At 41.8% G+C, this 27,451-nt stretch overlaps 1 protein-coding gene across 3 annotated transcripts; it reads left to right on the forward strand.

The window, feature by feature from the left end:
* Window positions 1–1,683: 1,683 nt before the first annotated feature.
* Window positions 1,684–26,769, forward strand: LOC137784704 (CCR4-NOT transcription complex subunit 3-like). Of its 3 annotated transcripts, XM_068575571.1 has the most exons (21): window positions 1,684–1,821; window positions 1,926–2,003; window positions 3,819–3,881; window positions 6,481–6,548; window positions 7,220–7,237; window positions 7,572–7,646; window positions 8,538–8,627; window positions 10,373–10,501; window positions 11,189–11,284; window positions 12,711–12,839; window positions 12,933–13,023; window positions 13,920–14,053; window positions 15,660–15,716; window positions 16,718–17,837; window positions 17,931–18,036; window positions 18,703–18,856; window positions 19,878–19,974; window positions 20,234–20,459; window positions 22,886–23,018; window positions 23,102–23,227; window positions 23,875–26,769. In XM_068575571.1, exons 3-21 carry the CDS (start codon window positions 3,857–3,859, stop codon window positions 23,971–23,973), a joined length of 2,973 nt encoding a protein of 990 aa, XP_068431672.1. In that variant the 5' UTR covers window positions 1,684–1,821; window positions 1,926–2,003; window positions 3,819–3,856; the 3' UTR covers window positions 23,974–26,769. The 3 variants fall into 3 exon arrangements, with proteins under 3 accessions (XP_068431672.1, XP_068431671.1, XP_068431673.1); XM_068575570.1 differs by lacking the exon at window positions 1,926–2,003; XM_068575572.1 differs by lacking the exons at window positions 1,926–2,003; window positions 7,220–7,237.
* Window positions 26,770–27,451: the final 682 nt, after the last annotated feature.

The following is a 27,451-nucleotide window of genomic DNA, read 5'->3' on the forward strand; positions in this document are numbered from 1 at the left end:
TACATGTTGGACCCCGTTAGATAGGAGAGAAATATACCATTTTGATAATAAAATAACATCCATCTGTTTCATTTCATCCAGTAAAAAACAAAGCTGAGGAGTATACTTGAATCAATGAACAGTAAATGTGCATAAAGCATTGTTGTCTTCCAAGTGTCTATCAGGACTAAGTGGGTGATAATACATCATCAGCGCGTCTACATTTCATCACTATTGAGGTCAATGTGACGGGTCTATAAACATTCCTAATATAGGCAAGACTTCTTTGCTTCTTTGGATTGGAGCTGGAAGTCATTCAGTTTATTTAACTCTCTTTAAGTCATCAGTAGAATAAATATATTACTTGCTTGGTTCCATATTGGTGTTTCTTATTGTTCGTAATGGTAAAATGTTTTTAAAATTCCCCTTTTGTTGTCTGTTGGCATTATTTAACAAGTTCATTTTGTACCGTTTTTAGCTCCTCTCTGTCCTTTATTCTAAATGCAGCATTTGTTCCTATTAAAGCATGACTATATACTTATTATATACTTATTTAGTTAAGAATAGTGTATTGTTTGGGTACACAATGATGTCCTTTTTAGTAAGTATAAATTAATGTAGCCTGTTATCACACATATAGCCGGCTTGATAGATAGATAGATAGATAGATAGATAGATAGATAGATAGATAGATAGATAGATAGATAGATAATTACTTTATTGATCCCCCAAAGGGAAATTCAAGAAAAATGAAATTATGATATCTTGATTAAAAATAATCTGTGCAAAGGAAAGGACCTTCAAGTTTTTCCATGTTGTCTTCTGACCACACTGTCTCCATCTTAACATGTGGGATTATACGTGGGAATTAAGTGGATGGTGTCCATGGTAGGAGTAAGTTTATATCTGCAGCATTCATTACACATTTAGGGATCATTTGTCTGGGTTATTTTCATACTAATAACAAATAAAAAGAAACACATTAGGATCTGATAACAAGCAGAAAATCAAATACTTAATTTATTGGAATTGAGATTTTTATTTTATCATGTTTTTAATGTATTACTTATTTTATTTAAGTTGTATAATTTTATTTTATTCTATTAAACAATTTTGAGTTTCTAATTTTGTACTACTACTTTAAACTTTTGATTATATATTAAACGTAATTTTTATTTTATTTTACATTTTCTTGTCTCATGCATGGTCTCAAATTGCTAAATTGCTTTTTTCTTTTCTGTTGTTCGCGCCGTCATTTGGTTTCGGCTTAGTAAGAAATAAACTAACTTCATAGGATTAAAGGAAATTAATTTAAAGATAAACCCGGTAGTCTATCGTCGTGAAAACACACTTAATTTGAATAAACGTTGACCTCCAAGTAATTAATATCATTGTAACACAGTATATAATTTTAGACCGGTTTGGTCACTTATCTTAGTTTGTTTTTATTTGTGGTTATAAATAAAGTTGCATTAAAAAAAATGCAGTAGAGGGCGTGACAAAATTTGGTTTAACCTTTCAACTTTACAAACGGTCCAATTGGAGCGGGAGTTATCCTGGAAGTAGTAAAACTAGCCTCTCGTGACCGACGGCGAGCCTCGACAAATAGGAGTCCGTATCGGCCGCGGCGGACCAATCACAGGCCGGCTGGGCGGGACTTGTGTCCAACAGGGCATCGGAGGAGGAGGTGTTCCTGGCAGCCATCTTGGATGTGCGGAGTGATTGTTTAGCGAGAAGAATTGACATTATATTTTTTAGAAAAAATAGCCTTTGTACTGAATCGTCGAAGATTTGCCGGAGTCGGGCGACCGAGGGAAGAAATCGCATCTCGGAAAAATCCAGGTAAATTAGTCCCAGACTCAAAGGTGATGCGTTTATGTGGCTCCCCCCCCATCTCTCTCTCTTTCTGCCTCTCACCCCTTTCCAAACTGTGTCTCCCACATCAGATATCGCAGCCGGTGGGAAGCTGCCGCTCTTCACACTGACAACACATCAACGTGTTTGTTAGCCGTTTAAAACTGGGGGTAAAAAGAAACACACATACACTAAAAACACAAACACAAAAGCACAACTTCCCCCCGACATGGTGTAAACTTTAGTTTGTTTTAAAGTGCTTGTGCTCCGATGTGCTCGGAGCACACACAGGCTACTGAGCTCCACTTTGGCTTCATCGCGTTTATTAAAGCTATGGGTGCCTTTAGAGAGCGAGGACGTGCACGTAAGCTCTGGGTCCGAATTTAAATTACACACCGGGGTCTTAGTTTTACAGATAAGTTTCGTTATTTAAAACACACACACACACACACACATTATACACACACACACACACACACATATATATATATATATATATATATATATATATATATATATATATATATATATATATATATACACACACACACACATACATACATGTGTGTGTGTGTACTTGCGCTGACATAACATAATGGATCAGTGTGTCAGGTCACACAGACGTATTGTAGGTATTTAAGAGATGTACAAATAACACATTTATCTGGGTCAAATTTTTAAAGTGCAACACATTCCTTGAATATGTGTATTGCAATGTTGTCAATGTTATCGGGTGGGTTCTTTATTTGTGTATATTTTGAGACATTGTGTGGCTTTATGTGAGAGGTGACAGGATAATTAAGTACAATAGCATGGGGGATGACGATGGCTATGATGATGAAAGACTTTATTTATTATTTAACAGCAGCATTCATACAGGGGGTGTAGTTCAAAGTGCCTTACGACGAAGTGAAGGAACATAAACGGACACATTTTTTAAAAAAAGGGTATAAATATAGGCAGCAGATGACAAAAACTTCCAGAAGTCTCCAGACATTCAAATAATACACACACACAACCACACACACACACGTGTGTGTATATATACACATTTGTGTGTGTATAATATATTGCACTTGTATGTGTAAACTGCAGTCGTTAATTCATACAGAAAAAAAAACAGCAAAATAAAGATGTCATAAGTGCGCAATTTAAAAAAAAATTTTTAGTATCATTTGAAATCAAGAAATATGCAATCACTTCAAGGCTGGTGGCGAGGCCACATGTGGTCCTGCATGCAGCAGCAGACACTTTTTATTGTTGCATCGTCCTGTGAAGCATTTTAGACGGAAATACTTGAATTTTATACATCAGAACTTTAGTTTCCTTTTAATGGTTCATCACATATTGTCTAAAAACATGCTCATACACGCTTGCACCTAGCAAGTATTTAAGGAAGCCATGAATCCCTGATCAAAAGCATCTTCATTAGAAGAAAAAATGCGCTGTTTATTTCTCTCCGGCCTGCAATGCATTTATTGGTTCAGTTTGTTGTTTGATGATCCATCTTGTGCTCGCATATCATGTTCAGATTAATTTCCAGGTATCTTTTGGTGTCAAATCAGCTGCAGTGATTGCATAATCACAACTTGGCGCTCGTCCGCTGATGTGCAAACCCCTTACACGTGACCCATTGCATGCCTCCAACATCCCAGATGAATGAAATGCGTATAAAAGTATCAAAGGGGACGAGCTTTCTTTTAGTTACAGTTAATTTCTGTAAGGACATTTTGGAGGATAAAGGTCGAGCTCCAGCATCAGGGATTCAGTGTTTTGCCCAAAGACGCTTCAGCAGGGCAGCTACTTATTAATAAGGCGAGGAATGGTCTCTTTATTTCCCAGTCCAACGTTTCTTTGCTGCCTTTTCTTTTTTGTAAAAGAAAACGTGTTCATTTGCAGTGAGTGTGTCTTATTGAGCCTTTTCCCTGTTTTTGTTAAATCAATAAATTCGTACGCAAACATCCTTTTGTCTCTGTTTCCTGCAGTGAAAGAAGGCATGAAGACATCATCCTAGTCATCAGCCATGGCCGATAAAAGGAAACTCCAAGGTGAGATCTCTCGAGTCCCATCAAAACACCTAACATTATGCAAAGTAGGAGTTGTTGTGCTTTGATCGGGTTCGAGGTGGTCGAGGTTGAGCACAAACGATGTGAGGTAATGCAGGAAGGGCCACAGTTTAGGAGGCTGTGGATCCACGCCCATCTGTCCTTTTTTAAGTAGGTTGAATCATGAGATTAAAACACTTCTATGGCTTTAGTGTGATCACACCTGCTGCTGCTCTGTACGTCTTTTGTTATGCGACCCCTGAAGTGTGAGGGGGGAAATATTTTAGTTCCAGGCTGCCCGGTTGAAACAGAAGCTCGTTTACCGAGTCGTGGAGTGAGCCGTCGTCCGGCCAGGTTCCAGGTTTCATTTTGGCTCTGGAGGGAGTCAGGGGGGAATAAATGTGTTTTTGGTTTCTGTCGCCACGGCTCAAACGTGACGGATTTACCTGAGTTCCTTGTCACATTTCATCCTCTCGAATAACAACAGATTAATCAAGAACTAAATAAGGAGCTTCGATACGCAGTTTATTTTGTCACGCGCCGATTTCCAGTGTCTTTTCTGCCGACTAAAGCCCAAAAGGTCTTGTTGTATTGTCGGTTCAAAACCAAGTCCCACTCAGTTGACATTACGTTCGACAAAAGAAAGAAAACTTATTCTCACATTTTAGAACCTGGAACCATCAAACTTTTGGATTAAAGATTTAAAAACAGTTGAGATTATGTTTGTTTTACCAGATTTTATTGACTATTTAATGCAGCTCTGGTTTCCAAGATAACTGTAACCCCGTCGCCCCCAAGACAAATACACCACAAGACGTTATGTGTGTGTGTGTGTATTTATATCGCGTGTGTTTTTGTTACTTTAGCACTTCAACAAAGAACCATCTGCAATGGATTAAGAGCAGAGTTTTATTTTTTAAACTGCATCAAGATGGCTATTAAGGAAACTAATACACCTTCATGTCAAACTGTTCTGCTATTCTTTTTGATTTGACAAGACCTTCTTTCAATTAAAACTATTTTTTTTGGAAAAGTAACTGCTGTAAAAGCCTTTTTAGCTGCTAAACAACTCAAAGAGTAGACTTTTTAAACCACCTCGTGCAAGATACACTGGTCCTCTGTCTTCAAACCAGCAGCAGCTGCAGCATCATATGCCGGCAACTGTTGACCACAAATAACCGGCACTACATCCAAACCTTTTGAAGCTGCAGCCATCACAGAGCATCGTCGTATCTGCAGATATTAAGGCGAGTGCGTTCTGGATGTCATTGCGTCCGTGTGTTTCGGCAGACGTCTGCGCAAAACGTCTGCCACAACTCCACAGACTTTTACAGACGCCAGTGCGCGTTTAGGCCTCCAACAGGAGCCGAGTCGTCTGCTGCTCTTCTGCTTAGCTCTCAAGAGCTTTTTTTTACTTTTAAAGTTCACAGGACTCAGAAGATAACTCACCCAAAAGCTCGCCGCACACCACGACTGGCTGTGTAACCCGACACAGACCGTTTACGTAAAAGACAGCAAACCCCCCGAGGCTCTCCTGTCCCTCATTTTCCAGCAGCATCACTCGCCCCCTTCACGTGAGCTCCCCCGTGACTTTCTCCAACTCCAACGTCGGCCATATTTGACAAATGTGTCCCCACGAAAATAATCCCCCCGCGAAGAAGAACAGATTGAAGCTCAAGCCCCGACTACTCTCTGTCAAAATTGTAATGTATTATTACAGAGGAGGTAGACTTTGGTCTAAAAATAGCGCACCGGCAACAGTCTTAACATCGAGGCTCTTTAAGGCCGAACTCGAGTTTGTTCACCCGACTTATTTTGTCCTCGCCGCCGCTGCAAATGTGCAAAGCAAACAATTGGTAAGTTAATAATCGGAACAATATAGAAAATATGTATTATACACGCCTAAATTAAGATTAATACAGGACGCCATGAAGTTAAACATCATCTGTGGTGAAATATCTCCTGGTAATCGGTCGCGTGTTGTGTTTTAACCGTTTCCTACTCGGTTGTTTTTGAAGACAGACAGAGATAACTGTTGGTTTGGGATCAGATGCTGGAGATCATTTCAGTCCAACTCAGGAATTACGCGCGTGTCTGTTCAGCCGTCAGCGCCACGGCGCATTGAAGAGAAAGAATGAGCACAAAAAATATGAAATAAACATAGTTTGTATCTGGAAGAGGGTTGCTGCCCATGTGTGCGTGCGTGCGTGCGTGCGTGTGTGTGTGTGTGTGCGTGTGTGTGTGTGTGTGTGTGTGTGTGTGTGCGTGCGTGTGTGTGCGTGCGTCCGTGCGTGCGCAGGGCATTAATGTTAAACCTTAAGCATAATGTACCTCTTTTCAGACATGCATAGTTAATAAAGGATGTCAAACAGAGTGTGTGTGTGTGTGTGTGTGTGTGTGCGTGTGCGTGTGCGTGTGCGTGGATGTGTGGTTACATTGCCGGGTTTAACCGCTTACAACTGGTATTCCTTTTTTTGTTTTTTACCCCGGAAATTTGTTGAATCCGCTTCTTGGAACTGGCTTTTTTTTGTTTTCTGATGTTCACATTCTATGTTTCTATATTTAAGGTGATCGGTGTTAATTCTGCACCTCTTTCATCCAGGTGAAATAGATCGATGTCTGAAAAAAGTAGCGGAAGGAGTTGAACAGTTTGAAGACATTTGGCAAAAGGTGAGGAAGGACATGCACTCTGTTTAGATTGCAGGAGAAAATATTAGTCCCACTTGTTAATGTCAGAATGGTCCAAAATATGTATTAAAATGTTACATTTCAATTGGTTTGAAATGAGGGAACGAGGGAAGCTGGAATCGGTAAAATGTCAGAAAGTTGTGATACATTTAAGAATAAGAAAACCAGCAGAGAGGAGCTGAAACCAGAGAACTGTGGTATTTAAAAACAATTTAATTATTATTGCCTGTCGACTAATTGACTCAGACTCCTAAATTGTCATTATTTGCGTAATGATTTGAGGGATAAAAGCTGACAGAATCCTGTTGAAAGTCTTCTGTTTGGTTGGATTATTTATTCACATTAAGGAGGAAGGGATTATGTGCTTGTTGAAAAATGTCTGAGTTTAATTTAAACTCCAGATACTGATAATAAAGTCAGCCATTATTAAAGAGAGGCCCGGTCTGCTAATGAAGCTGCCAGTGTTTTAGTTACCAAGCATCCCAGTTGCCCTTTTTCCTTCATTACATCCCATAATCATGCTGCCGCTGTATTATTTGTTGTTGTTGTTGTTGTTTTCCCCATTTGTATGAAGTTTTTCTTATGATCCATTTTGTCCCGTGGTTAATAATTGTTTTGTTTTTTGTAATTAATCGTGTGTCTTGAACTTGAAGTTTCTCCACAGAGATCAAGTGAGTTACTTAAAGCTAAAACCAATTCAAAAATTTAACATGAAAGAGTGATGTGCAATAATCTTGTGTAAATATATATTTGTATCCAACTTGTAGCCTGTACTTTTCAAAAAGTGTGTATTTATTTGCATATAGTGTGTATCTATTCATATTTATATATACAAAGTCTTTATTTTCAGGCCGGTAAAACTTGTCACAGATATTGACAAATATATATTTATACATATACTTACTGATGTATTTACAGAATTTGTTTACATAACAAAGACATTTGCTGTGTTGTTGTTTTTTGGAGCAGAATTGTTTGACGCTGTTGTTTGTTTTCCCGTCGCAGCTTCACAATGCAGCCAACGCGAATCAGAAGGAGAAATATGAAGCAGACCTCAAGAAAGAGATTAAAAAGCTACAGGTAAATAATGTCCTCCTGATTGTTCATCTTTCAATTGTTTTCGCCTCTTGGTTGTATTTAAACCGAGCTGAGATCAGATTTGGGCCGAACCAAATGTCTTTTCTGCTTCAGTTCAACTTTTTGAACGAAGCTTGCGTGTCTGTCGTCATATTTTATGACGTCATCACCCTTCAGAAACAGGGGAAAATATAATTGTTTGTCTTTTTTGAATGAATGTAGTTCATGGTGCTGTGAGCTTGCTCCTCCGTCGCCCCTCTAACAGTCCTAGCCTGACTTTGTGTGCAGCAAACGTTTTTTTAGGAGGCTAAACCCAACAAATACGGATTTAAAGCCGATTTAGTTTTGTAAAAAACGCCTTGTGAGTCTTGTACATGGTTGTAGAAATACATTTTTAACTCGACACTTTTGAGGTTGAAAATATTTGGATCATACAAGTCTAAAATAATCCCACACGGCCCGTGATATTAGTGTGCCTGATCTTTATCATACCGAGTTCAAACAAGGAAACTAATCTGTGCGGCTCAGCTCGAGCGTTGAATCAGAATCTTTTTTATGTCAACGTTACAGAATGCAGCTTCAAACGCTTCAGGTGCCCGTTAGTGTGTGAAGGGTCGAAGTGTTTGACCGCGTTGTGGAGTATTACATATCTTACTGGTCAGCTAGAAGCCGTGTGTGTGTGCGTGTGCATGCGTGTGCGTGCATGCATGCTTCATCTCGTTGTGTTACCATGAGGACCAAACGCCAAGCCAAGCCGGCTTGCTGCACCTAGACACCACGTTTACCCCGTGACTGTCGAGGACGAGTCTCTGCATGCATTCACTGAATCTCTCTCTCCTGCTCTGTATCTCCACCTCTTCTTCTTCTTCCTTTTCTTCTTCTTGTCCCCCCTAGCGTCTTCGAGACCAGATCAAGACGTGGGTGGCATCCAACGAGATCAAAGACAAAAGGCAGCTAGTCGAGAACCGCAAACTCATAGAAACGGTGAGTAGGACTCGACATGGTCTTCGTAACGCTCCCTGCAGGGCCGCGCTGACTGCAGGATCGGGTTCGTTCTGAACTCTGGACAGTCTGTAGAAGTCCAGGTCTTTTCTAATTGATGACGAATGAATCACAACTTGTCGGGCGATTACAAAGCTCCTTCAGTGACGCATCGGTCACGAGGTCACCTTCATTTACCTGCTAATATTTGACTCCCAGGAGTGAATACGTCTATTTATTTATTGTTCTCACTGAAAACACGATTTATTTGTGGTGATGTTTGTCAGAAAATATGTTTTTTTTGGTGGAACATATAATCCTTTATGATGGTTGAATACTGTAAATTGACTTTATTGTTAAACACCACAAGGCAAATAATGAAGGCAAACTTAAAGACGCAACACTTTGAAAAAGACATACAAACAGAGTTTGAAAGATTACGACTTTGTTTTGAAACGTTCAGCTTCATCATTTTAATATCAAACTGTGGAGTTCATAGGCAGCCGTAAAGAAAGTCAGTACTTTTGTTCTTTATGCATGAATAAATCAGCTTTATTGGACATGTATGCGTACAAGAAATATGAATCATTGCATGCACAAAAATAGAGAAATGAAGAAAAAGAAAGCATAAACATTTAACAGCTGTGTACTAATATGTGTGTAAATTAAAGCATTGAAGTGGAGGTAATTGCAGGATGACAGTGGGGAAGAAGCTGTTCTGGTGTCTGTTGGTTTCTGAGCATGCAGCGCTCTGTAGCTCACACTCCTGACGTCTCAACGGTCTTGTGCTTGTTCGGCTCCCACAGGAAAAACATGTAGTTTTGCGAGATCTTGCAAAAACTCTTTTCAATTCGGGTCCCTTCTGGTGACAGTTTAGTGAAATGGGACGCCACACAGTGTGATGCGTTTTCCTGATTATCGGACCACAAAAGAGACAAGAACCAGCGAAAAGAAATGCTGGCTATCGAGTTCTTGTCTTGAAATCCTTTCACAAGATCATGTAAAAAGACATCTTTTTCTTTCTTTTCAATATATTTAATGTCTCAGATTTCCCCCTTTTTTAAATAAAGACCTGCGCCCTGAAGCCACTCATGAGCCGCTAGTCCGATGTCGTCACCTCTGCTCTGCAGCGTAGTGACGAGGGTTATTGAGGGACTGAATGCGAGCCACCTGCTCGCACAATGAGGGACGAGAGCTTCCTCTGATCTTGATGAGTTTTCTTTTTTTTTATGCCAAAGCTGCTCCTCAAGACTTCCTGTGGTTTTGTTATTCGGCCTGAAATGACGCGTCCTGCAGGAAGCGGGCCTGTGGTTTGTTGGAAACATCTCAACCTCCAGAGATGCAGATGTACAACGGTACAAGAAGACCCCCTCGAGGGGGTCTTCAAGGCACCTTTTGGGTGTTAAGTCCCCTGAGAGATCGTAACACTCGAGTCCTGTTTCTGGTCTGCTGAGTCGGCTTTAAGGGCTCCTCTGGTGCCAGGCCTCCATTCCTCATCGCCAAGTTCTCCTTTTCTACAGCTCCATTGTGGTGAAGAGTATTAAATTAAAGAAAATTTCACAAAAACAAGTGATTTCCTCTGTTTTATGGACTGTAAAAGTATTTCAAATTCAATTGAATTCACATCTCGTCTTTTGTGGTATCACCCAAAAAATAATCCGTGGTGACTTTCCTGCTCGTAGAATATAAAAAGATGACTTTTCTTTTCTTTTCAAACATGCTTTGTTTGTCCTTTTGGTTGTTTACAGCAAATGGAGCGGTTCAAAATAGTGGAGCGAGAAACCAAGACGAAAGCGTACTCAAAAGAAGGGCTGGGTCTGGCCCAGAAGGTGGACCCGGCCCAGAAGGAGAAGGAGGAGGTCGGCGTGTGGCTGACGGTGAGTAACCCCGCCTCAAAAATGACCAAAATACGAGCAAAACTCTGTCGCTCGTGTCCACAAAAACAACACGGAAGTGGTTTGAGTCGTCGCTGGAATGTTTTCATCAGACTGAAAACCTCATTAACCAGCAGCCACTTGCATTAATACATCAGAGAGGAAGAGGAGACGTATGTTTAGATCATAGTGAATTAAAACATATTGTCACTACATTTTGTTCTTATTTATTCTTGTTTATGGTTTGAAAAATACAAAATGATGTCGTTGTAGTTTTTGTGCATTAATGGGAAAGTGAATGAAACCATTATGATTGATAGTTTCTTTGACATTAAATCTGTTAAAAGTGCCTTTTTATTCTTTTTAGGTAATTTGAGCAGTTTGTGACATCAAAGTATTCACACAAAAAAACATCTGATCTTAATTTTACCTCTTGAATCTCGGCCTTGTTTTTATTATTGGTTAATATGTTGATTATTTATCTCATTAGAGATTAAAAGAGAGACAGTGCATACAAAAAACCCTCAAAATAATAGTTGGAATATCATGAAAAATCACCTAAAAACATTCATGTCTTCAAATCGTTTATTTGGTTTGACCAAGAATTTGGTCAATTTTGCCGAAATATCGAGCGGCTTCTGGTCTTGAGATTGTCGTTCCGCTGTTAACTTCCTCCTCTCTTCCCTCCAGAATACGATAGACACGTTGAACATGCAGGTGGACCAGTTCGAGAGCGAAGTGGAGTCTCTTTCGGTCCAGACGAGAAAAAAGAAAGGAGACAAAGAGGTCGGTCCATCAGCCTCTTTTCCTTCTTCTTCTTCTCTCTCCCTCCTTCCTGGTTATTTGTGCCTCTACGTTCAGTCTTTACACTTCATATCTGCACCAATGGAAAGATTTCTTTACTCGCGTTAATCACTTTCTCTGTAAATGACTTATTGCGTGAAATTTGCATCACAGGCTCCTTTTCTTCTGCTCCCTTTTTAAATACATAAAAATAATAATTATTGCCCAATAAAACGGTTTCCTTGGAGGGTGACGTGTTAGAAGCTTTTGACCGGCAGTGGAAGGTTAAAGACTGTTTTGCACATCAACATATTTTATGAATGAGGTTTTCTTTCTGCATTTCAGAGGAGTTACTGGACTGCTGACGCGGCGTCTCTGGCGTGTTCACCTTCAAGCACAATTAGTTGGTTGAACATCGTTATAATCGATGGGATTAAATCTCTAAAGCTGGAGTTTGTTTGCTAGAAGCTTTTCTTTGTTGTTGTTGTTTGTTTTTTTTTGCTTTATTAAGTTGCAGTTGTTTAAAAATATCCCAATGAAACCAGTTTAACCTGCATGAGACGTTTAGCTCGATCCTCAGCACTTTGAGTTGGACCCGCTGTGACTTAGAGAGTTAGAAATGTGCCCTCATAAGAAAATGCACTCAGCACAGAGCCGTGTGCTGGTGCAGCATTAATATGTATTGTGATGAAACGCATTAGCATGTTGGCCTCGGCTGTCGAGCAGCAGCCGAGCAACATGCATCTAAAGTGGCTCTGCAGCGTTTTATTTTTAAAATAATAATCGCATTACTTCAGCCGGTGACCCGCAGAGTCGCTCTTTGTTCATTGTCTTTAGGTGTTATCCAAATGTTCTCTGAGAACACAGTTAGACCTCAAATAAAGAAATAAACTGCACACACAAACATTCACGACATCTTCGTAAAAACATTTATTAAATATTGAAATCAGAAGTGGCGCTGTGCCTGTTGTATGCCAGGAAGTGCACATGTAGCTGCTGAAACTTTCATGCGTGTCCCTTCCCTCCTGCGCTGTATGTCTAACTTTAAAATTTTAACACGCTTTTCATTTTGTAAACACGCTTTTCTTGCTATTTCAATGAATAATGGATGTAAACGTTGGTGCTTTGCATTGGAACGAGGCGGCGTATATCCCCCAGCATGCTAAATATGACCATTTCTATTCCAACTAGTACAATAAAATTGTGTTTGTGCCTTGTTTTTAATAAGATCTGGTTGTAAAAGGCATCCAAAGTAACATTTCGACCAACGAGAAACATTCAAACTGATCAGTCTCTCAACCAAAATGAGGACATGCGGTTGTCGCTGTTGTTAAGGAGGAACCACGAGGTTGTGGCTCTGCTCGGTGTCACTTTATTAGCTGAAAAGTAATAATAACTAACAACAAAATTGCCTCCCCTTGTCTTGAAGAACCAGGACCGGATCGAGGAGCTGAAGAAGTTCATCGAAAAGCATCGGCACCACATCCGGATGCTGGAGACCATCCTGAGGATGCTGGACAACGACTCCATCCAGGTGGACTCCATCAGGAAGATCAAGGTGGGCCCACGTCTTTGAGGAACCGGACTCGTAGATGCCGCTTGCGTTACGTTTGCCTTTTTATTTTGATCTGCCATTCGCTCTTTCCTAAAGGACGACGTGGAGTATTACCTCGACTCGTCGCAGGATCCGGACTTTGAAGAGAACGAGTTTCTGTACGACGACCTGGACCTGGACGACATCCGTGAGTAGAGGAAGAGCCGGGGATGCGTTTGCTTTTGTTTGTTTGTTTGTTTTCACTAATGAAATTTGTGAAATTCTGTAATGTAAATTCTGAGCAAGGTTCAGGTTCAGCCACAAGAAAAGAAACGTTGACCAGAGCCGAGAAGAAGGCTTGTTGCTCCTGTCGAGGAGAAAAGAGTAAAATAACTTAGGGCTGGGCGATATACCGGTTTCAAATTTCCGTACGGTATGAATTTACCGGTGCTTATAGCCGCAGAAACTGTTGTCGCTCTTCGTCGGGTAGCAAAATATGTTGCTCACCGCTGAGGGCGCAGCAGTCGGAGCGACTCCTCTTACGTGTCATCATTCTAACTTCATAACAACATTTAATAACCCACAACTAATGCTCTCTAACAGGGCTAAACAACACAACAGTTTGTGACACATAAATAATTTGTTAGACTTATAATTGTACGTTTATAAAATGACACTGCCGAACTGCATGCTGGGTACGGCTCGCCCACTATCACAACAAGAAGAAACGCCGTCGCTTCATTAAAATAATGGGAAAGAGCGACACGGGGGGAACAACAAGAGTCCAGAGATGCACCAACACAACTCGGTTAAACGTGCAACGCTGAGTACTGTGTGGTACTTGTTATGAATGTACTTTGGTTCATAGAGGGTGATAAAAAGCTGAACTACCGACGAAACAATACACAAAACGTTTGGCATTGAGGAATAAAAAGCTTCAGAAAGTCTCGAAGAGTAATCTTGTTCAAACGGAAATCCAAGTGTTTCCACGTCTCAGAGCGCCTCGAACGCTCCAAGAAGACAGTCGACTCGGTGCAAAGAGCGATCCTGTTGACGCCGTGGTCCTCCACTGAACTCTCCTCCCTTCTGTGTCTGCGCCTCCAGCTCAGACGCTGGTCGCCACCTCCCCGCCGGGGAACTCGCAACTGGAGGACGAGATCTTCCAGAACTCGAGCAGCACGCCGAACTCCACCACGTCGTCTTCACCCATCCCACCGTCGCCTGCCACCTGCACTACGGTACAAAAACGCAAACTCATCATTTTGTCTCTGCTGGCTGCTCATCGGGAGGATCAATGTGACGTTTCCACATATTGCCAACTTCTCTCTCCTCACTTAAAAGTAGACATCCCTTTTTAAAGAATCGCAGGTTAAGGAAGAAACAACCCTCGATCAATCCAAAAACAGAGATTATTTAGGGCTGCGCCAAATATGGTTAACCAGTAACATTAAAAATGCAAAATCAGCATTTAAATGCTTTTTATTTTCTTTTTGCACGTCTACAGTGCAGAAAAAGATCTGGCCATTTTCAGGATTATAATTCGGTGGTAACCGCGTAGGATTCTTTCAGACTCGTTTGACCCAAATCATTTAGAATAAATCCAGAAGTCAAAACGGCATCCAATTACTATTCACAATGTTTTTGAATAAAGCGAAATAGTTTGTATCCTTTCATTATTCAATATTCATGTTTTATTTCAACTGCGTCCTGCAGGTCTCAAAGCGTGGCCCCGCACTGTTATATTAAGAAAGATAGATTTAAGAAAATCAAAAAAAAAGACTAATTTAATCAGATTTATTTCTCAAACTGACGAGGACATTTGTAGACGGGGTTCTCAGGTCATGGAGAAACCTGATAAAGTCATGGGATTTTAAGAATGGTTATTTCCAGGCAATTATCTCACGTCCCAAAAAAAGTTCCAAAAGTGTAGTAAAGTCCTGTAAATGTGTTATATTCATGAGTTATATTCATGTGTTCATGACGTTCATTTACGCTGAGTTTGAAACAATGAATCTGCTTTTAAAAGAAAGAGGCTCAAAATATCAGCAGCATACATACATACATCTATAGAAATGTTTATTCTTTTAATCAAACTATTGTCTCTCATTCATTTGAGTCATTTAAGGTTTACTGGATGCTTTGAATCCTCATTGTTAGTTTAAATACTACATTTTATCACTTTTTACTGTTTACACACAGATTTCACACAATGTTTGCTCATAGACATTTGGTTAAAAGTCATGAAAATAGGGTTAAAAGAATGGGTCAGAATATGTATGAACCCTGTTAGCTTTATTAAAATATATTATTATTATCTGTTCATTGACCTCTTGAACTTCATCACTACTGGCGGTAATATTGGTCGTATCTCTACCGATTGCTGCGTTCCGTATCTAAAATGTGAACGTGAGATAATTGCCTTTGTGAGCTGCGCCGCCATCTGCTCTCCTTGTTCTGCTCCAGCGTCATTATATCATCCGCTCTTCCCCGGCGCCGCCCACGCGGCAGCGGGAGCCGCTATTAGAGGTCTGCTGTGTGCGGGGACGGGAGGCGTGCTGCCGTTAAACGCCGCTGACATGAGGTTGGCATGAAAGGAAACCTGAAGGCCGCAGTGCATTCTGGGGGAAAAGTTCACTCGACGTTGTTTAACTTTTTAATCAACCACTAAGAGTTTTGTTCCGGTTGGTTTGAACCCCGCAGCGCTTTAGAAACAAATGGAAAACCAGCGTTAATTTGGCGGCTTTTAGTTTTCTTAATTTCTTGTTTTTACACCCACTGAACATTAACTTTGTGTTGTTGTTTTTTTGTGTAGCTTAATGTTGTTCCTTTGTGTGTGTTTTTCAGGAGAACTCGGAAGACGACAAGAAGAGAGGACGTTCAACGGACAGCGAAGTCGGTCAGGTGAGTCTGACGACGCCATTAACGTCCACCGGCGTCTCTTCGTCATTATTCCAGCCTCAGAAATACAGAACGCTGCAGGAAAATCATGGAAATAATCAGGATTTTAAGTGATCATCCATCTCTAATGAGTTGTTTCTTTTGCTCTGTCTGTGTGTATAGATAGATAGATAGATAGATAGATAGATAGATAGATAGATAGCAGTATTAAGTGGCGACCATTTACAGTTTTTATTGAGTTAGAGAGCTATTTTCTGTGTCTTCAAACGTATATATAGAATTATGGTCAATGGACCTGTACTTGTACAGCAATTAAGTGGTCTTCCGACCACTTAAAGCGCTTTAACGCTACATGACATCATTCACCCGTTCACACCCTGATGGGAGGAGCCACCATGCAAGGTGCCATCAGTATAGTCAACCATTCATACACATTCATACTCCGTAGGCGCAGCTACGAATTTAGGGTTAAGTGTCTTGCTCAAGGACACATCGATATGGGCTAGCGGAGCCGGGAATCAAACCGCCGATCCTCTAATTGAAAGACAATCCTACTCACCGTTGAGCCACAGTCGCCCTATTATAAATTATTTAAAATGACTATTTGTTTTTTTTATATATATATATATATATATATATATATATATATATATATATATATATATATATATATATAGAAAAACAAATAAATATATATATATATATATATATATATATATATATATAGAAAAACAAATAAATATATATATATATATATATATATATATATATATATATATATATATATATATATATATATATATATATATATATATATATATATATAGAAAAACAAATAAATATATATAAAATGTGTATTGTATTTTTTTCCATTTTAGTTTTGTGACTATTTCATTGATCATTTTACAAAGAGCCATGAACTAGTAAAACAAACCTTCTGATGAAGAGTGATTGTTCCACAATAACACTTCCGGCGTGTAAATATCTTCTTCCTTCCCCTGCAGTCGCCCGTGAAGAACGGAAACCCCTCTTCCTCGTTATCCTCGTCCTCCTCCTCTTCCTCGTCCTCGTCCTCCTCCTCGTGCTCCTCCTCCTCCGTCTCCGGTCTGACCTCGTCCTCGCTCGTCTCGATGGCGGCCATCGCCGGAGGAGGCGGCCTCGGCGGCGTCTCCGGGGTCGGCGCTCACCTCGGCAGCTTGGGGGGTCTCCTCTCCAACACGTCCGCCGGCAGCTACAGCAACGCCACCCAGCAGCCGCCGCACCCGTCGGCGCAGCAGCAGCCGCATCAGCAGCAGCAACAGCAGCAGCAGCAGCAGCAGCAGCAGCAGCAGCAGCAGCAGCAGCAACAACAGGCCAAACACTTAGTCGGCTCCTCCTCCTCGGCTCCCATCTCCATCCCCATGGCGCCCGGCAACAGCCACCTGGTCTCCTCTTCCTCCTCCCCGCCCAACGCCATCACACAGGGGCTCTTCACGTCGATGTCCCAGCCTCAGGCTCTGTCGGGGTCCACGCCGACCTCCAACAGCCTCGGCCTCAGCCTGGGGCTGTCGCTGGGGAAAGGCGGCATGTCCGGCGGCATGTCTCTGTCCGGCGGCATGTCAGGCGGCATGTCCGGCAGCCCGATGTCCGGGAGCCTTGGCCTGTCGGGGATGCCGGCGTCCCTGAGCAACATGGCGAGCCTCCTGTCCGGCTCTACCCCGGCGCCCTACGCTCAGGCGGCGTCCTCGGGGGCGATCGGCTCCGGCCTGCCGGGTTCGCTGGGCGGCATCGGCATCAACCCGACGACGACCAACAGCTCGGCGGGCTCCATCGGCAGCGGGAGCATCACGGTTGGCGGGCCGACGTCCTCGACCGGCGGCCTGCTGGGCCCGGCGCCGGGTCTGCCCGGTGTCGGCTCCGGGATCCTGAGTTTGAGTTCCGGCCAGTCCGGGATGCAGATGCAGGGCTCCTCCCTCATGTCGCTGAGCCCGGTCGGGGGTCTGGCGCCCGGTAGCGGCGTGGGAGTCATCGGGAGCAACGGAGGCAGCTCAGGGTCGGGAGGCGGCGGCGGAGGCGTTCTGGGAGGCGGCGGCATGTCGCTCTCCATCAGGCCGTCGAGCCAGCAGAAGCAGAACGGTAGCACTAGTGAGTATCCAGCCTGGACCGCCAACACCTCCCACACGATCTTATGACACACGCGTGTGCGTGTTTACATCTGTGCGTCTCTCCCCGTGACAGGTTACAGCGCTGTGTTAGCAGACAGCACAACAGACTCCGGCCTCACCGGTGCCAGCCAATCACAAAGCATCCCACCCATGTCCTTGACCTCCGCGGCCAATCAGCCGTGAGTAGACTCTGATTTCTGATTTCTGATTCTATGATGGCGCCAGTTTACCAGACGCACACAAAGACGCCTCGTGACAAAAAACACGTTTTTTGTATCGAGTTTACCCTTTTCAGGGTTCTTACGGTCATAGAAAACCTGGAAAATAAATAGTTATTTCCAGGCCTGGAAAGGTCCTTGGGGGAAAAAAAAGAATCGCTAAAGTGTAGTAAAAGTTGTGTAAATGTGTTATATTCATGTGTTCATGACGTTCATTCACACTGAGTTTAAAATAATGAATCTGCTTTTAAAAGAAAGAGGCTCAAAATATCAGCAGCATACAAACAGGCATCTATATACAAGTTTATTCTTTTAATCAAACTATTGTCTCTCATTCATTTGTGTCATTTAAGGTTTACTGTATGCTTTGAATCCTCATTGTTAGTTTAAATACTACATTTTATCACTTTTTACTGTTTGCACACAGATTTCACACAACGTTTGCTCATGGACATTTGGTTTAAAGTCATGGGAATATGGTGAAAAGTCATAGAAATCTGGTGAAAAGTCATGGAAATCTGGTTTAAAGTCATGGAAATCCATTGGTCAAGGTGTGTACGAACCCTGCTTTTTATTTGCGGCCTTTTTGTTCATCCTCTCTCTCTCTTCCTCTTCCCGTCTCCCCAGTAAGGACACTGGTTCCAGTTTACTGGGCTCCATTTGTTTGTCGTCCAGCTCCCCGTCGGCAGCCTTCTACAGCGAGGCCAAGGCGGTGAGCGGCGGCGGCGGCAGCCTGCTGAACGGGCCGCTGTCGTACTCGCAGTCCTCCGACGGCATCAAGGTGAGAGGAAGCACATTTCCACCTGAGGAGATGCAACAGTGTCATTTTTATTTTTATGATCATTGTTGGCTCGATTGTGTTTTCCTTCAGAAGATTTAATATCCTAAACCTCCACCGGCTGTTAATTTGCGTACAAACACTCAAAACTGTGGCTTCCACTATGATTGAATTAATCCTGCCAACAAGCGTCGATTGTTGTTATCGTCTCCATGTGATTTGTACTTCAGGCAAAACACAGTCAATGAAGCCAAGCAGACATCGTGCTCTAGTTCTGCAGCTTCAGCGACCTTGACTTGACCCCCACAGAGGAAACGTCTCAGATTCACGGCCATGTATATATATATATATACATACATATATATGTATATATACATATATATATCTATATATATATATATAGATATATATATGTATATGTATGTGTGTGTATATGTGGCACTAAAATATGCGTCAAAGTCGAGCTGTTTTTACCTTTTACCGTTGCGTTCTTGCAAGAAATGGCCGTGTGACTGTGAATTGTGTGACTTTATGTCCACACAGGTGTGTGCTTCATTCAGATAGTATTTGGAGTTCTAAAAAACTGTCAATGATCGGCCAGAAGACGTGATCAGGAATCTCTAGAAGTTATATTTGCTCCCTTTTTTTCTTTTGTGCTGATTCAAGTCGATCCGTGAGTTTTATGATCCATCGCTCTAATCTTTTTGAATTTGCTCCTGAAATCTGGAGTCTGATCAAAGCAAACCGGGATGCACAGTTTGGAGTCTTAATACTCGTAAAGTGGACAACAGCATAATGGATTTTGGACGTTTTAGTTTATGTTGCGTGAACGAAACGGACGAGAGTAAATAAGCGGCAAAAAGAATTGGTGATTTCCACGACTGTGTTATCACTGGTGCGATTACCTCCATTTGTGCAGGTACCAGATAATGTTACACACACACACACACACACACGCACAGAGAGATCGAGAGTGTCCGGTAGAATCTGTTTTCCCATGAGTCTCTCTGTCGGTCCTCCTCAGCCCCAGGAGCCTCTGAGCAGCCTGAAGTCCATGGCCGAGCGAGCAGCACTCAGCTCAGGGATGGAGGGAGACCTGCCCTCCTTGCACCTCACCCCAGGTAACACACACACTAACACACACACTCAAACACACACACACACACACACGTGTACCTTAATAAAAGGAACAAGAGGGCTGGCACAAAGCAGAAATAGCAGGGCTGTAGTTTAATGGAACAAAATGTCATCTCACCTCCCACTCTCAGCCTCCTCTGAACAAAAACTGCTGATGATATTATCAGCCCTGACTCAACTTCTCTCTCTTTGTCTCCCCCCTCTCGCTCTCTCTCACTCTCTCTCTTGTCCTCCCCCCTCTAGTCTCCGTCTCCCGCCTCTCCTCGGACATCTTCCCCAGCAGCACTGTGGCCACCTCGGGCCCGCCGTCGGCCCCCCAGCTCTCGCTGTCGGAGGTCAGCATCCCCCCGTCACTGGGGGTCTGCCCGCTGGGGCCGGTCCCCCTGTCCAAAGACCAGCTGTACCAACAGGCCATGGAGGAGGCGGCGTGGACACACATGCCACACCCGTCCGACTCCGAGAGAATCAGGTGCGGGGAAATGTCCAAACAGATGATGATGATGATGATGATGATGATACATGTGTAACAAACGCACGTCATCTTTCTGGCATTACATACTTCTACAACATTTCAGAAGGCTCTTCAGTTGCTAATTTCTTGGCATATTGTATGAAAACACAGTAAATTAAACCACACATAAGTACAAGAAGTTAGCAGCACCAATAATATTCATATGTTATATAATATTGAGCAATAATCATCCATTTAGCTGCATAGGGAATACAGCAAGTCTACTTAAAGTACTGCAAGTAAAAGTACTCGTAATGTCAGATGAGCCTTGGGTTTGTTAGATGTTATATTTATTTATTTAATTCAGTGGATTAATGGTTTCAATGCTTCAAGAAGTAATCAGATATTTTACGTCGCCTTATTTTTATTAAACTTGTATCCGTCTCCACTATGAAGATATTGTACTATTAATCTACTACACAGTGTTAGCCGCAGTATAAAGTGATGTATAATGGAAAAGTGCACGTACAAATACCTCAACATGTACGTGAGTTACTTTTTAACTTTTCTTTGTTCAGATTTTGTCTTTTTTTGTCACCAAGTTTAAATCGAAGAGTTTGAATCAGCTGAACCACACAGTTATTTAACACAAGGATTAATGTGTACTTTCGAATACTTGTAGTACTGCAGTAATGTTGTGCACTCGCACGCACACACACACACACACACACACACACACACAAGTAGAGCACAGATTATTCTGGTCCTGTATCGACTCCGCTGTAATCCCACACAGGTACAATTGACATTTAAAGCCAAACACTCAAATCCTCTCGTCCAACAGGACCTGTTGTGTTTTTACAGCCGGAGGAGGAGAGCGACACGCACACACAAACACACACACACACACACACACACAGACGAACACACAGGTCTCTTCTTCTGCGTTTAAAACGAGGTTGTGACATCGACATGCGAGTAAAAATACACAAGTGGAAAATCTGTTTTATTTCATAATAATTAATTTCCAGCACAAACAAACACACACACTGTTTGATTTTAAGTATTTTTATTGCTACATGAGGAGTGAGTTAGTGGGTCACGATCATCATCTCGGGCTCACCTTCTAACCACCAAATGGAAACAAAGAGAAAAAAGAACAAACTGTGTTTGTCGCCGGTCTAAAAATACTCTGTTTGGATGGAAAAGTGCTGTGAAACACCGAGGGACAACTGTCCCACTTTGTCTCCTGTCGAAGAGGTGAATGCGTCCCACTAATGGACCCGTTAATTGTCCTAAAATGTTCAATACGGTCGACGGATATTTAATGAGCGCCTGGCTTCGGAGTCACAGATGAGCGTGTTGTTGTGTAGTTTGTTTTTCCATCGAGTCAGGAGTCCAAAATGATATTCCCTATAAAACCACAAAATATATCCCAGTTGGAATATCAGTCAAAATATTTGCCTCAACATCTTGGGGTGAATGTAGAAGAGATTTAAGATGAGCGATTAAATAATCCTTTATTTGTCCCGCAATGGGGAAATTGCAGGATTACAGCAGCGAGAGATAAAAGTAAAACAAGAAACAAGTTATGGACATTTTAAAATGGTTATTTCCAGGCCTGGAAAAGTCCTTGAAAAAAATAATATCGCAAAAGTGTAGTAGAAGTCCTGTAAATGTGTTACATTCATGTGTTCATGACGTTCATTTACGCTGAGTTTGAAATAATGAATCTGCTTTTAAAAGAAAGAGGCTCAAAATATCAGCAGCATACATACAGACATCTATATAAATGTTTATTCTTTTAATCAAACTATTGTCTCTCATTCATTTGTGTCATTTAAGGTTTACTGTATGCTTTGAATCCTCGTTGTTAGTTTAAATACTACATTTTATCACTTTTTACTGTTTACACACAGATTTCACACAACGTTTGCTCATGGGAATATGGATTAAAGTCATGGGAATATGGTTTAAAGTCATGGGCATATGGTTTAAAGTCATGGGTATATGGTTTAAAGTCATGGGCATATGGTTTAAAGTCATGGGTATATGGTTTAAAGTCATGGGAATATGGTTTAAAGTCATGGGCATATGGTTTAAAGTCATGGGAATATGGTTTAAAGTCATGGGCATATGGTTTAAAGTCGTGGGAATATTGTTTAAAGTCGTGGGAATATTGTTTAAAGTCGTGGGAATATGGTTTAAAGTCGTGGGAATATGGTTTAAAGTCATGGGAATATGGTTTAAAGTCATGAGAATATGGTTTAAAGTCATGGGAATATGGTTTAAAGTCATGGGAATATGGTTTAAAGTCATGGGAATATGGTTTAAAGTCATGGGAATATGGTTTAAAGTCATGGGCATATGGTTTAAAGTCATGGGAATCCATTGATCAGAATGTGCATGAGCCCTGTTATTAACAGACACCTCTCCTCTCTCAGGCAGTACCTGATGAGGAACCCCTGCCCCACTCTGCCTTTCCACAACCAGGTGCCGCCGCCTCACTCTGACACTGTAGAGTTTTACCAGAGGCTTTCCACGGAAACCCTCTTCTTCATCTTTTACTACCTGGAGGTAGGACGCTGATGTTATCCGCTGCAGGAATGGAAGTTCTTTGTGTGTTCTTGCTAATGAAACCTCTTCCCTCGTCCCTGCAGGGCACTAAGGCCCAGTATCTGGCAGCCAAAGCCCTGAAGAAGCAGTCGTGGAGGTTCCACACAAAGTACATGATGTGGTTTCAGAGGCACGAAGAACCCAAGACCATCACGGACGAGTTTGAGCAGGTGAGCTTCACGCCTTCGGCCTCCTGTGGAGAAAGAAGGGATTTTTCTTCTTTTTTGTAAACCTAAATACAAAAGCGTTCTGTGTTTTTTTCCCCCCAAAATCTCAGAATGTGACTATGTTGATATTGTTATGAAGTGTTTAAAATGTTTTGATCGCACTCTTTCTTTATGAACTCAGTCGTGAGGTCTGCTTACACAAATAAATGACAAGTTATGGCACAAGAATCTTGTCTACATTTGATATTGAGTTTTGTTGTGTATGTATTGAGTGTTTTCATTCTGATTTTTATCTGGGTGGGTATGTAGGCTGGTAGATGTGTGGGTGGGTAGATGTGTAGGGAGGTGGGAAGGTAGATGATAGATGTGTCGGTAGGTAGGTGTATAGGTATGTAGGTAGATGTATAGGAAGGTGGGTAGATAGATGTGTCGGTATGTGGGTAGGTGTGTAGGTAGGTAGATTTATAGGTAGGTAGGTGTGTGAATAGATGAATGGCTAGGTAGATGAATGGATGACTGGATGGATGGATAGGTCATAAACCAACCGTTTCCCTGCTTCTTCTTCTTTTTTTTTTACACAAAGCATGCTGGGAGCAGTTGACTCACTCCGACCTTTTCCAATCCTCTTTGTCTTTTGAATTCCTTTCCAGGGAACCTACATTTACTTTGACTACGAGAAATGGGGCCAGCGGAAGAAGGAAGGCTTCACGTTCGAGTACCGGTACCTCGAAGACCGAGACCTCCAGTGACGGACGGCTGAGGAGGCGAGAGAGGGAGGGACGAACGAATGAAGACGGCTGCTGACATTCCTGGCTTCGACCTCGGCCTTGTCGTGGGGAGGGGGAGGGGCCTAACGGGTGACCCTCCCACCCTGCCTCACCACCCCTCACCCTGGCAGCGATTACTCTCCTCCCACCCTGTCATTCCTCCTCTTCCTCCTCTCAATCACCTTTTTTTTTTATTATTTCATCTTTTCCTGAACTGGAACTTTTCTTTAGATCAAGACTCTGGTTTGTTTTGTCAGAATAAGACGCACACACACACAAAAGTCAGGCTTTAAAAACGTTTAATACTTATTATGTTGGCCCCTAAAGAACCAAAGATAGTTGGTTAACCACAAAGTACCGGCTCACTTAACAGGAGATAACACACACACACACTAAATCTGAATAAAAAATTTGACTTTTGTTGCGCAAATCAAGCGAAAACACGTCTGTCAGACGGGATGTGAACCTGTAACGTCGTCGTTTTTCCTCTAAATTATTAGAACCAGAATGCTTTGGATTCACACTCTGATTATCGGGCTGACAGAGCCCAAATAAAGCGGGTGTACGTTATTTAAAAACTAAAAAGGCTTTAAATATCTGAACAAACGTCATTTTCATGCTTTATATATATATGATTTTCTTTCCGTGGTGGGACACAATGTGGTGCTAATATGAACTTTCTTTTTTTGCATTTACAGTTACTGACTTTTTAAAAGTCTGTATCATTAATGTAATTAATAGGAGCTTCGCTCATTCTCCCTACTCTCTCCCTCCCTCTCTCTCTCTCTTATGCACTTCATTTTACAAAGAAATATCTCGCTGCTGGAAACCGTTAACTATTGGAAATAAAAACACATTTAAAAGTACCAACGCCGTCTAAACGTTATCGAAAAAGACCCAAACTTCCATCAACGTTCACATCCCAAACATCGTTAATTTACGCATCCCCTCCCCAGAACCTTATTTAACTTTCACAAGTCACCTCGTTTCTTTAAGTGAAGCAAAAAAAGAACATAAAAACCTTTTTGCTCGTTTTCCTCCGGTGGTTTCTCGTCATACGGATCGTTTTGGTTCTATTTGTTCTCGTTTTGAGCTTTCTGCCTCCTCTCCCTACACAATGGAGATCGATGCCCTTCTCATGTCTGCCTGTTCACCGGCCAGTTAGAAAAGGAGGGGGCAGCTAGCCTAGCTTTATTCAAATCAACATAACTAGCGTCACTAATTAACACGTTGTTTTAATCCAAGAATTTGAGGTTGTAACACAAATATTAGTTCTGGATTAGTTCGGGAAAACTGTTGAAACTGTTGAAATACATATTTATATTTCAACAGTTTCCCGTTTTTGCAGCAGTGCATCGATGTTCGTCATCCTGGCGAGACGGCAAATCACACGAGGACAAATGAAAGCAGAATGTATTTATTTGCGTGACGAGAAACAACGTGACCGTCAGCATTTATCTTTTGGGTGAACTGGTGGTTTTAAAGCATGAAAACATCTCCAGCAGTGATCGCTCTGAGCGTCGTGGGTGTTGGATGCTACCAGCAGCTGGATGGACAGTTTGTTAGCTCCCTCCATCCATCTCTTCCTCCCTCTCTTCCTCCCTCTCCTCCTCTTCTCTCTGTGCTGAAGAGCACAAACACCAGCACTGCTGCCCACATCTCCTCTGTCCTCCAGCTCTCTGCTTCATGTTACCACACTGAAGGGTTTCGACCTCAAACACACACACACGCTCACACACACACTAACACACACACTCACACACAGCCCAGCTCTCACGACCAACAAGTCATTCCACATCCTCACCTCGGCTGCAGAAACACAGCAAAGCAGCCTATCGTTTTTTCTTATTTTGTCTTCTTTCTTTTTTTTTAAATCCCCTCCAAACATTTTGGATTTTCACTCCCTTCCTCTTCCGATTTTCTTTTTTCGTGTTCCCTCTCTATTCCTCCTCCTCCTCCTCCTCTTCGCACCAGGTAGATATTTCCTTTATTTCTCAGGAAGTATTTGATAGATCATTTTATGAGGAAATGTATCCGCCAGCAGCATCCGTCAGCCACAGCAGCACAACGACGACTAGATAATCTCTCCCCGACAGTCGCACCAAAATTATAAAAAAATTAAAAAATTGTATCAATCCTTTAAAAAAAAAAAAACAACCTCCAAGTGGCTCTTTTTCCATTTTCACCAAAAAAGCTTTTCTTTTCTTTTTCTTTTTTTTTTAGAAATGCAAATATTATCCTCCAATGTTTGGAGCAGCTCCTGGAAAAGAGAGAGACCATCTTTGTCTTCTTTGTTGCTTGGTGGGTTCATTGTAGTCGTATTATTTTGTCAGAGATGGGGGGTTTTAGGACCCAGAGGAGAACGAGGACCCCTGTTCTTTTTGGTTAAAGAGCAGCAACTTCTCAAGAGGAGTGCGGGGTGTTTTTATAGCCGGACGGACAGACAGCTCGACACTTACTCACTTGACTGACAGTCCTACTTTTAACTTTGTTTTTGTTTACTTCTCTCTTTTTTTTGGCAAGCGGAAGGGATGAGAGGTCAATCCGCGAGACGAAATGTGAATCTCTCTCTGCCCCTTGACAAAAGTGTTGTATAGACTCTCATTATTCAAAAATCTCTCCTTTTGTTTTTTTTTGTTTTTTTGTTGTTGTTGTTGTTGTCGTCAGACAGCATGGAATAATGACACTTGAAAAGTGGCGCTGAAAAAGTAAATAATGACATAACCATGAATAAAGGATTGTAAAATATTAATAAAAGAAGTACTTTTCAGAAAACTGCACCCGTGTGGTGGTTTTGTGATTCTTCCATATTTAAAGGTTTAACATGCATTCTCTCTCCTGACCACCAGGGGGCGACTCCTCTGGTTGTATAGAAGTCTATATAAATGACTCTACTTCTCTCTTGATGTATTCCCTCAGTAAACATTGTAAACATGAGTTTATGTCTCAATCATAGTTTCAAGTCTTCTTCAATACAGCATGATGTTTATTTAGTACATTATGGTCGTAGGGGCGGGGCTACAAGTTGATTGACAGACTCTACCAGAGCAGTTACAGCGTCTTTACGTCACTCCTCATTCAAAATATGGTCGCCTCGTGCTCACTGGTTGCAAAAAGTCAAGATGGTGGCGACCAAAAAGTCAATCTTGAGGCTTCAAAACGTCCTCTTTTTTGATACATATCTTCTACGTTAAAAGCTTTTTAGATTTTATCGTTTTCTTCTATATAAGATTTGACAGTAAATACACTCGTAATTTTGAAGTTAAAAAATAAATAATTCCTGAGTGATTATAGTACATGTAGATGAAATCAAGCATTCTTACTGGTTGAGTGAGTCACGGGGTGTACTGTACTGTACTGAGCCACAATGTCCTGTACAACCTCTTTACATTTACCACAGCCTTCCATAAAAGTGTGCACTCAAAATATCAGGTAGAAAAACTTTGATATTTTGGGGGGA

This window comes from Clinocottus analis, unplaced genomic scaffold, assembly GCF_023055335.1.
Source record: "Clinocottus analis isolate CAN_PGR_092001 unplaced genomic scaffold, fCliAna1.0.p SCAF_14, whole genome shotgun sequence".
Taxonomy (NCBI): domain Eukaryota; kingdom Metazoa; phylum Chordata; class Actinopteri; order Perciformes; family Cottidae; genus Clinocottus; species Clinocottus analis.

Bases quoted from the DNA above. Each gene is read 5' to 3' on its own strand.
- LOC137784704 (XM_068575571.1), top strand. From the start codon at position 3,857: ATGGCCGATAAAAGGAAACTCCAAG. The intron at 14,054-15,659 runs GTACAAAAACGC...TGTGTTTTTCAG, and splicing joins CGCCTGCCACCTGCACTACG to GAGAACTCGGAAGACGACAA. The intron at 15,717-16,717 runs GTGAGTCTGACG...CTTCCCCTGCAG, and splicing joins CGGACAGCGAAGTCGGTCAG to TCGCCCGTGAAGAACGGAAA.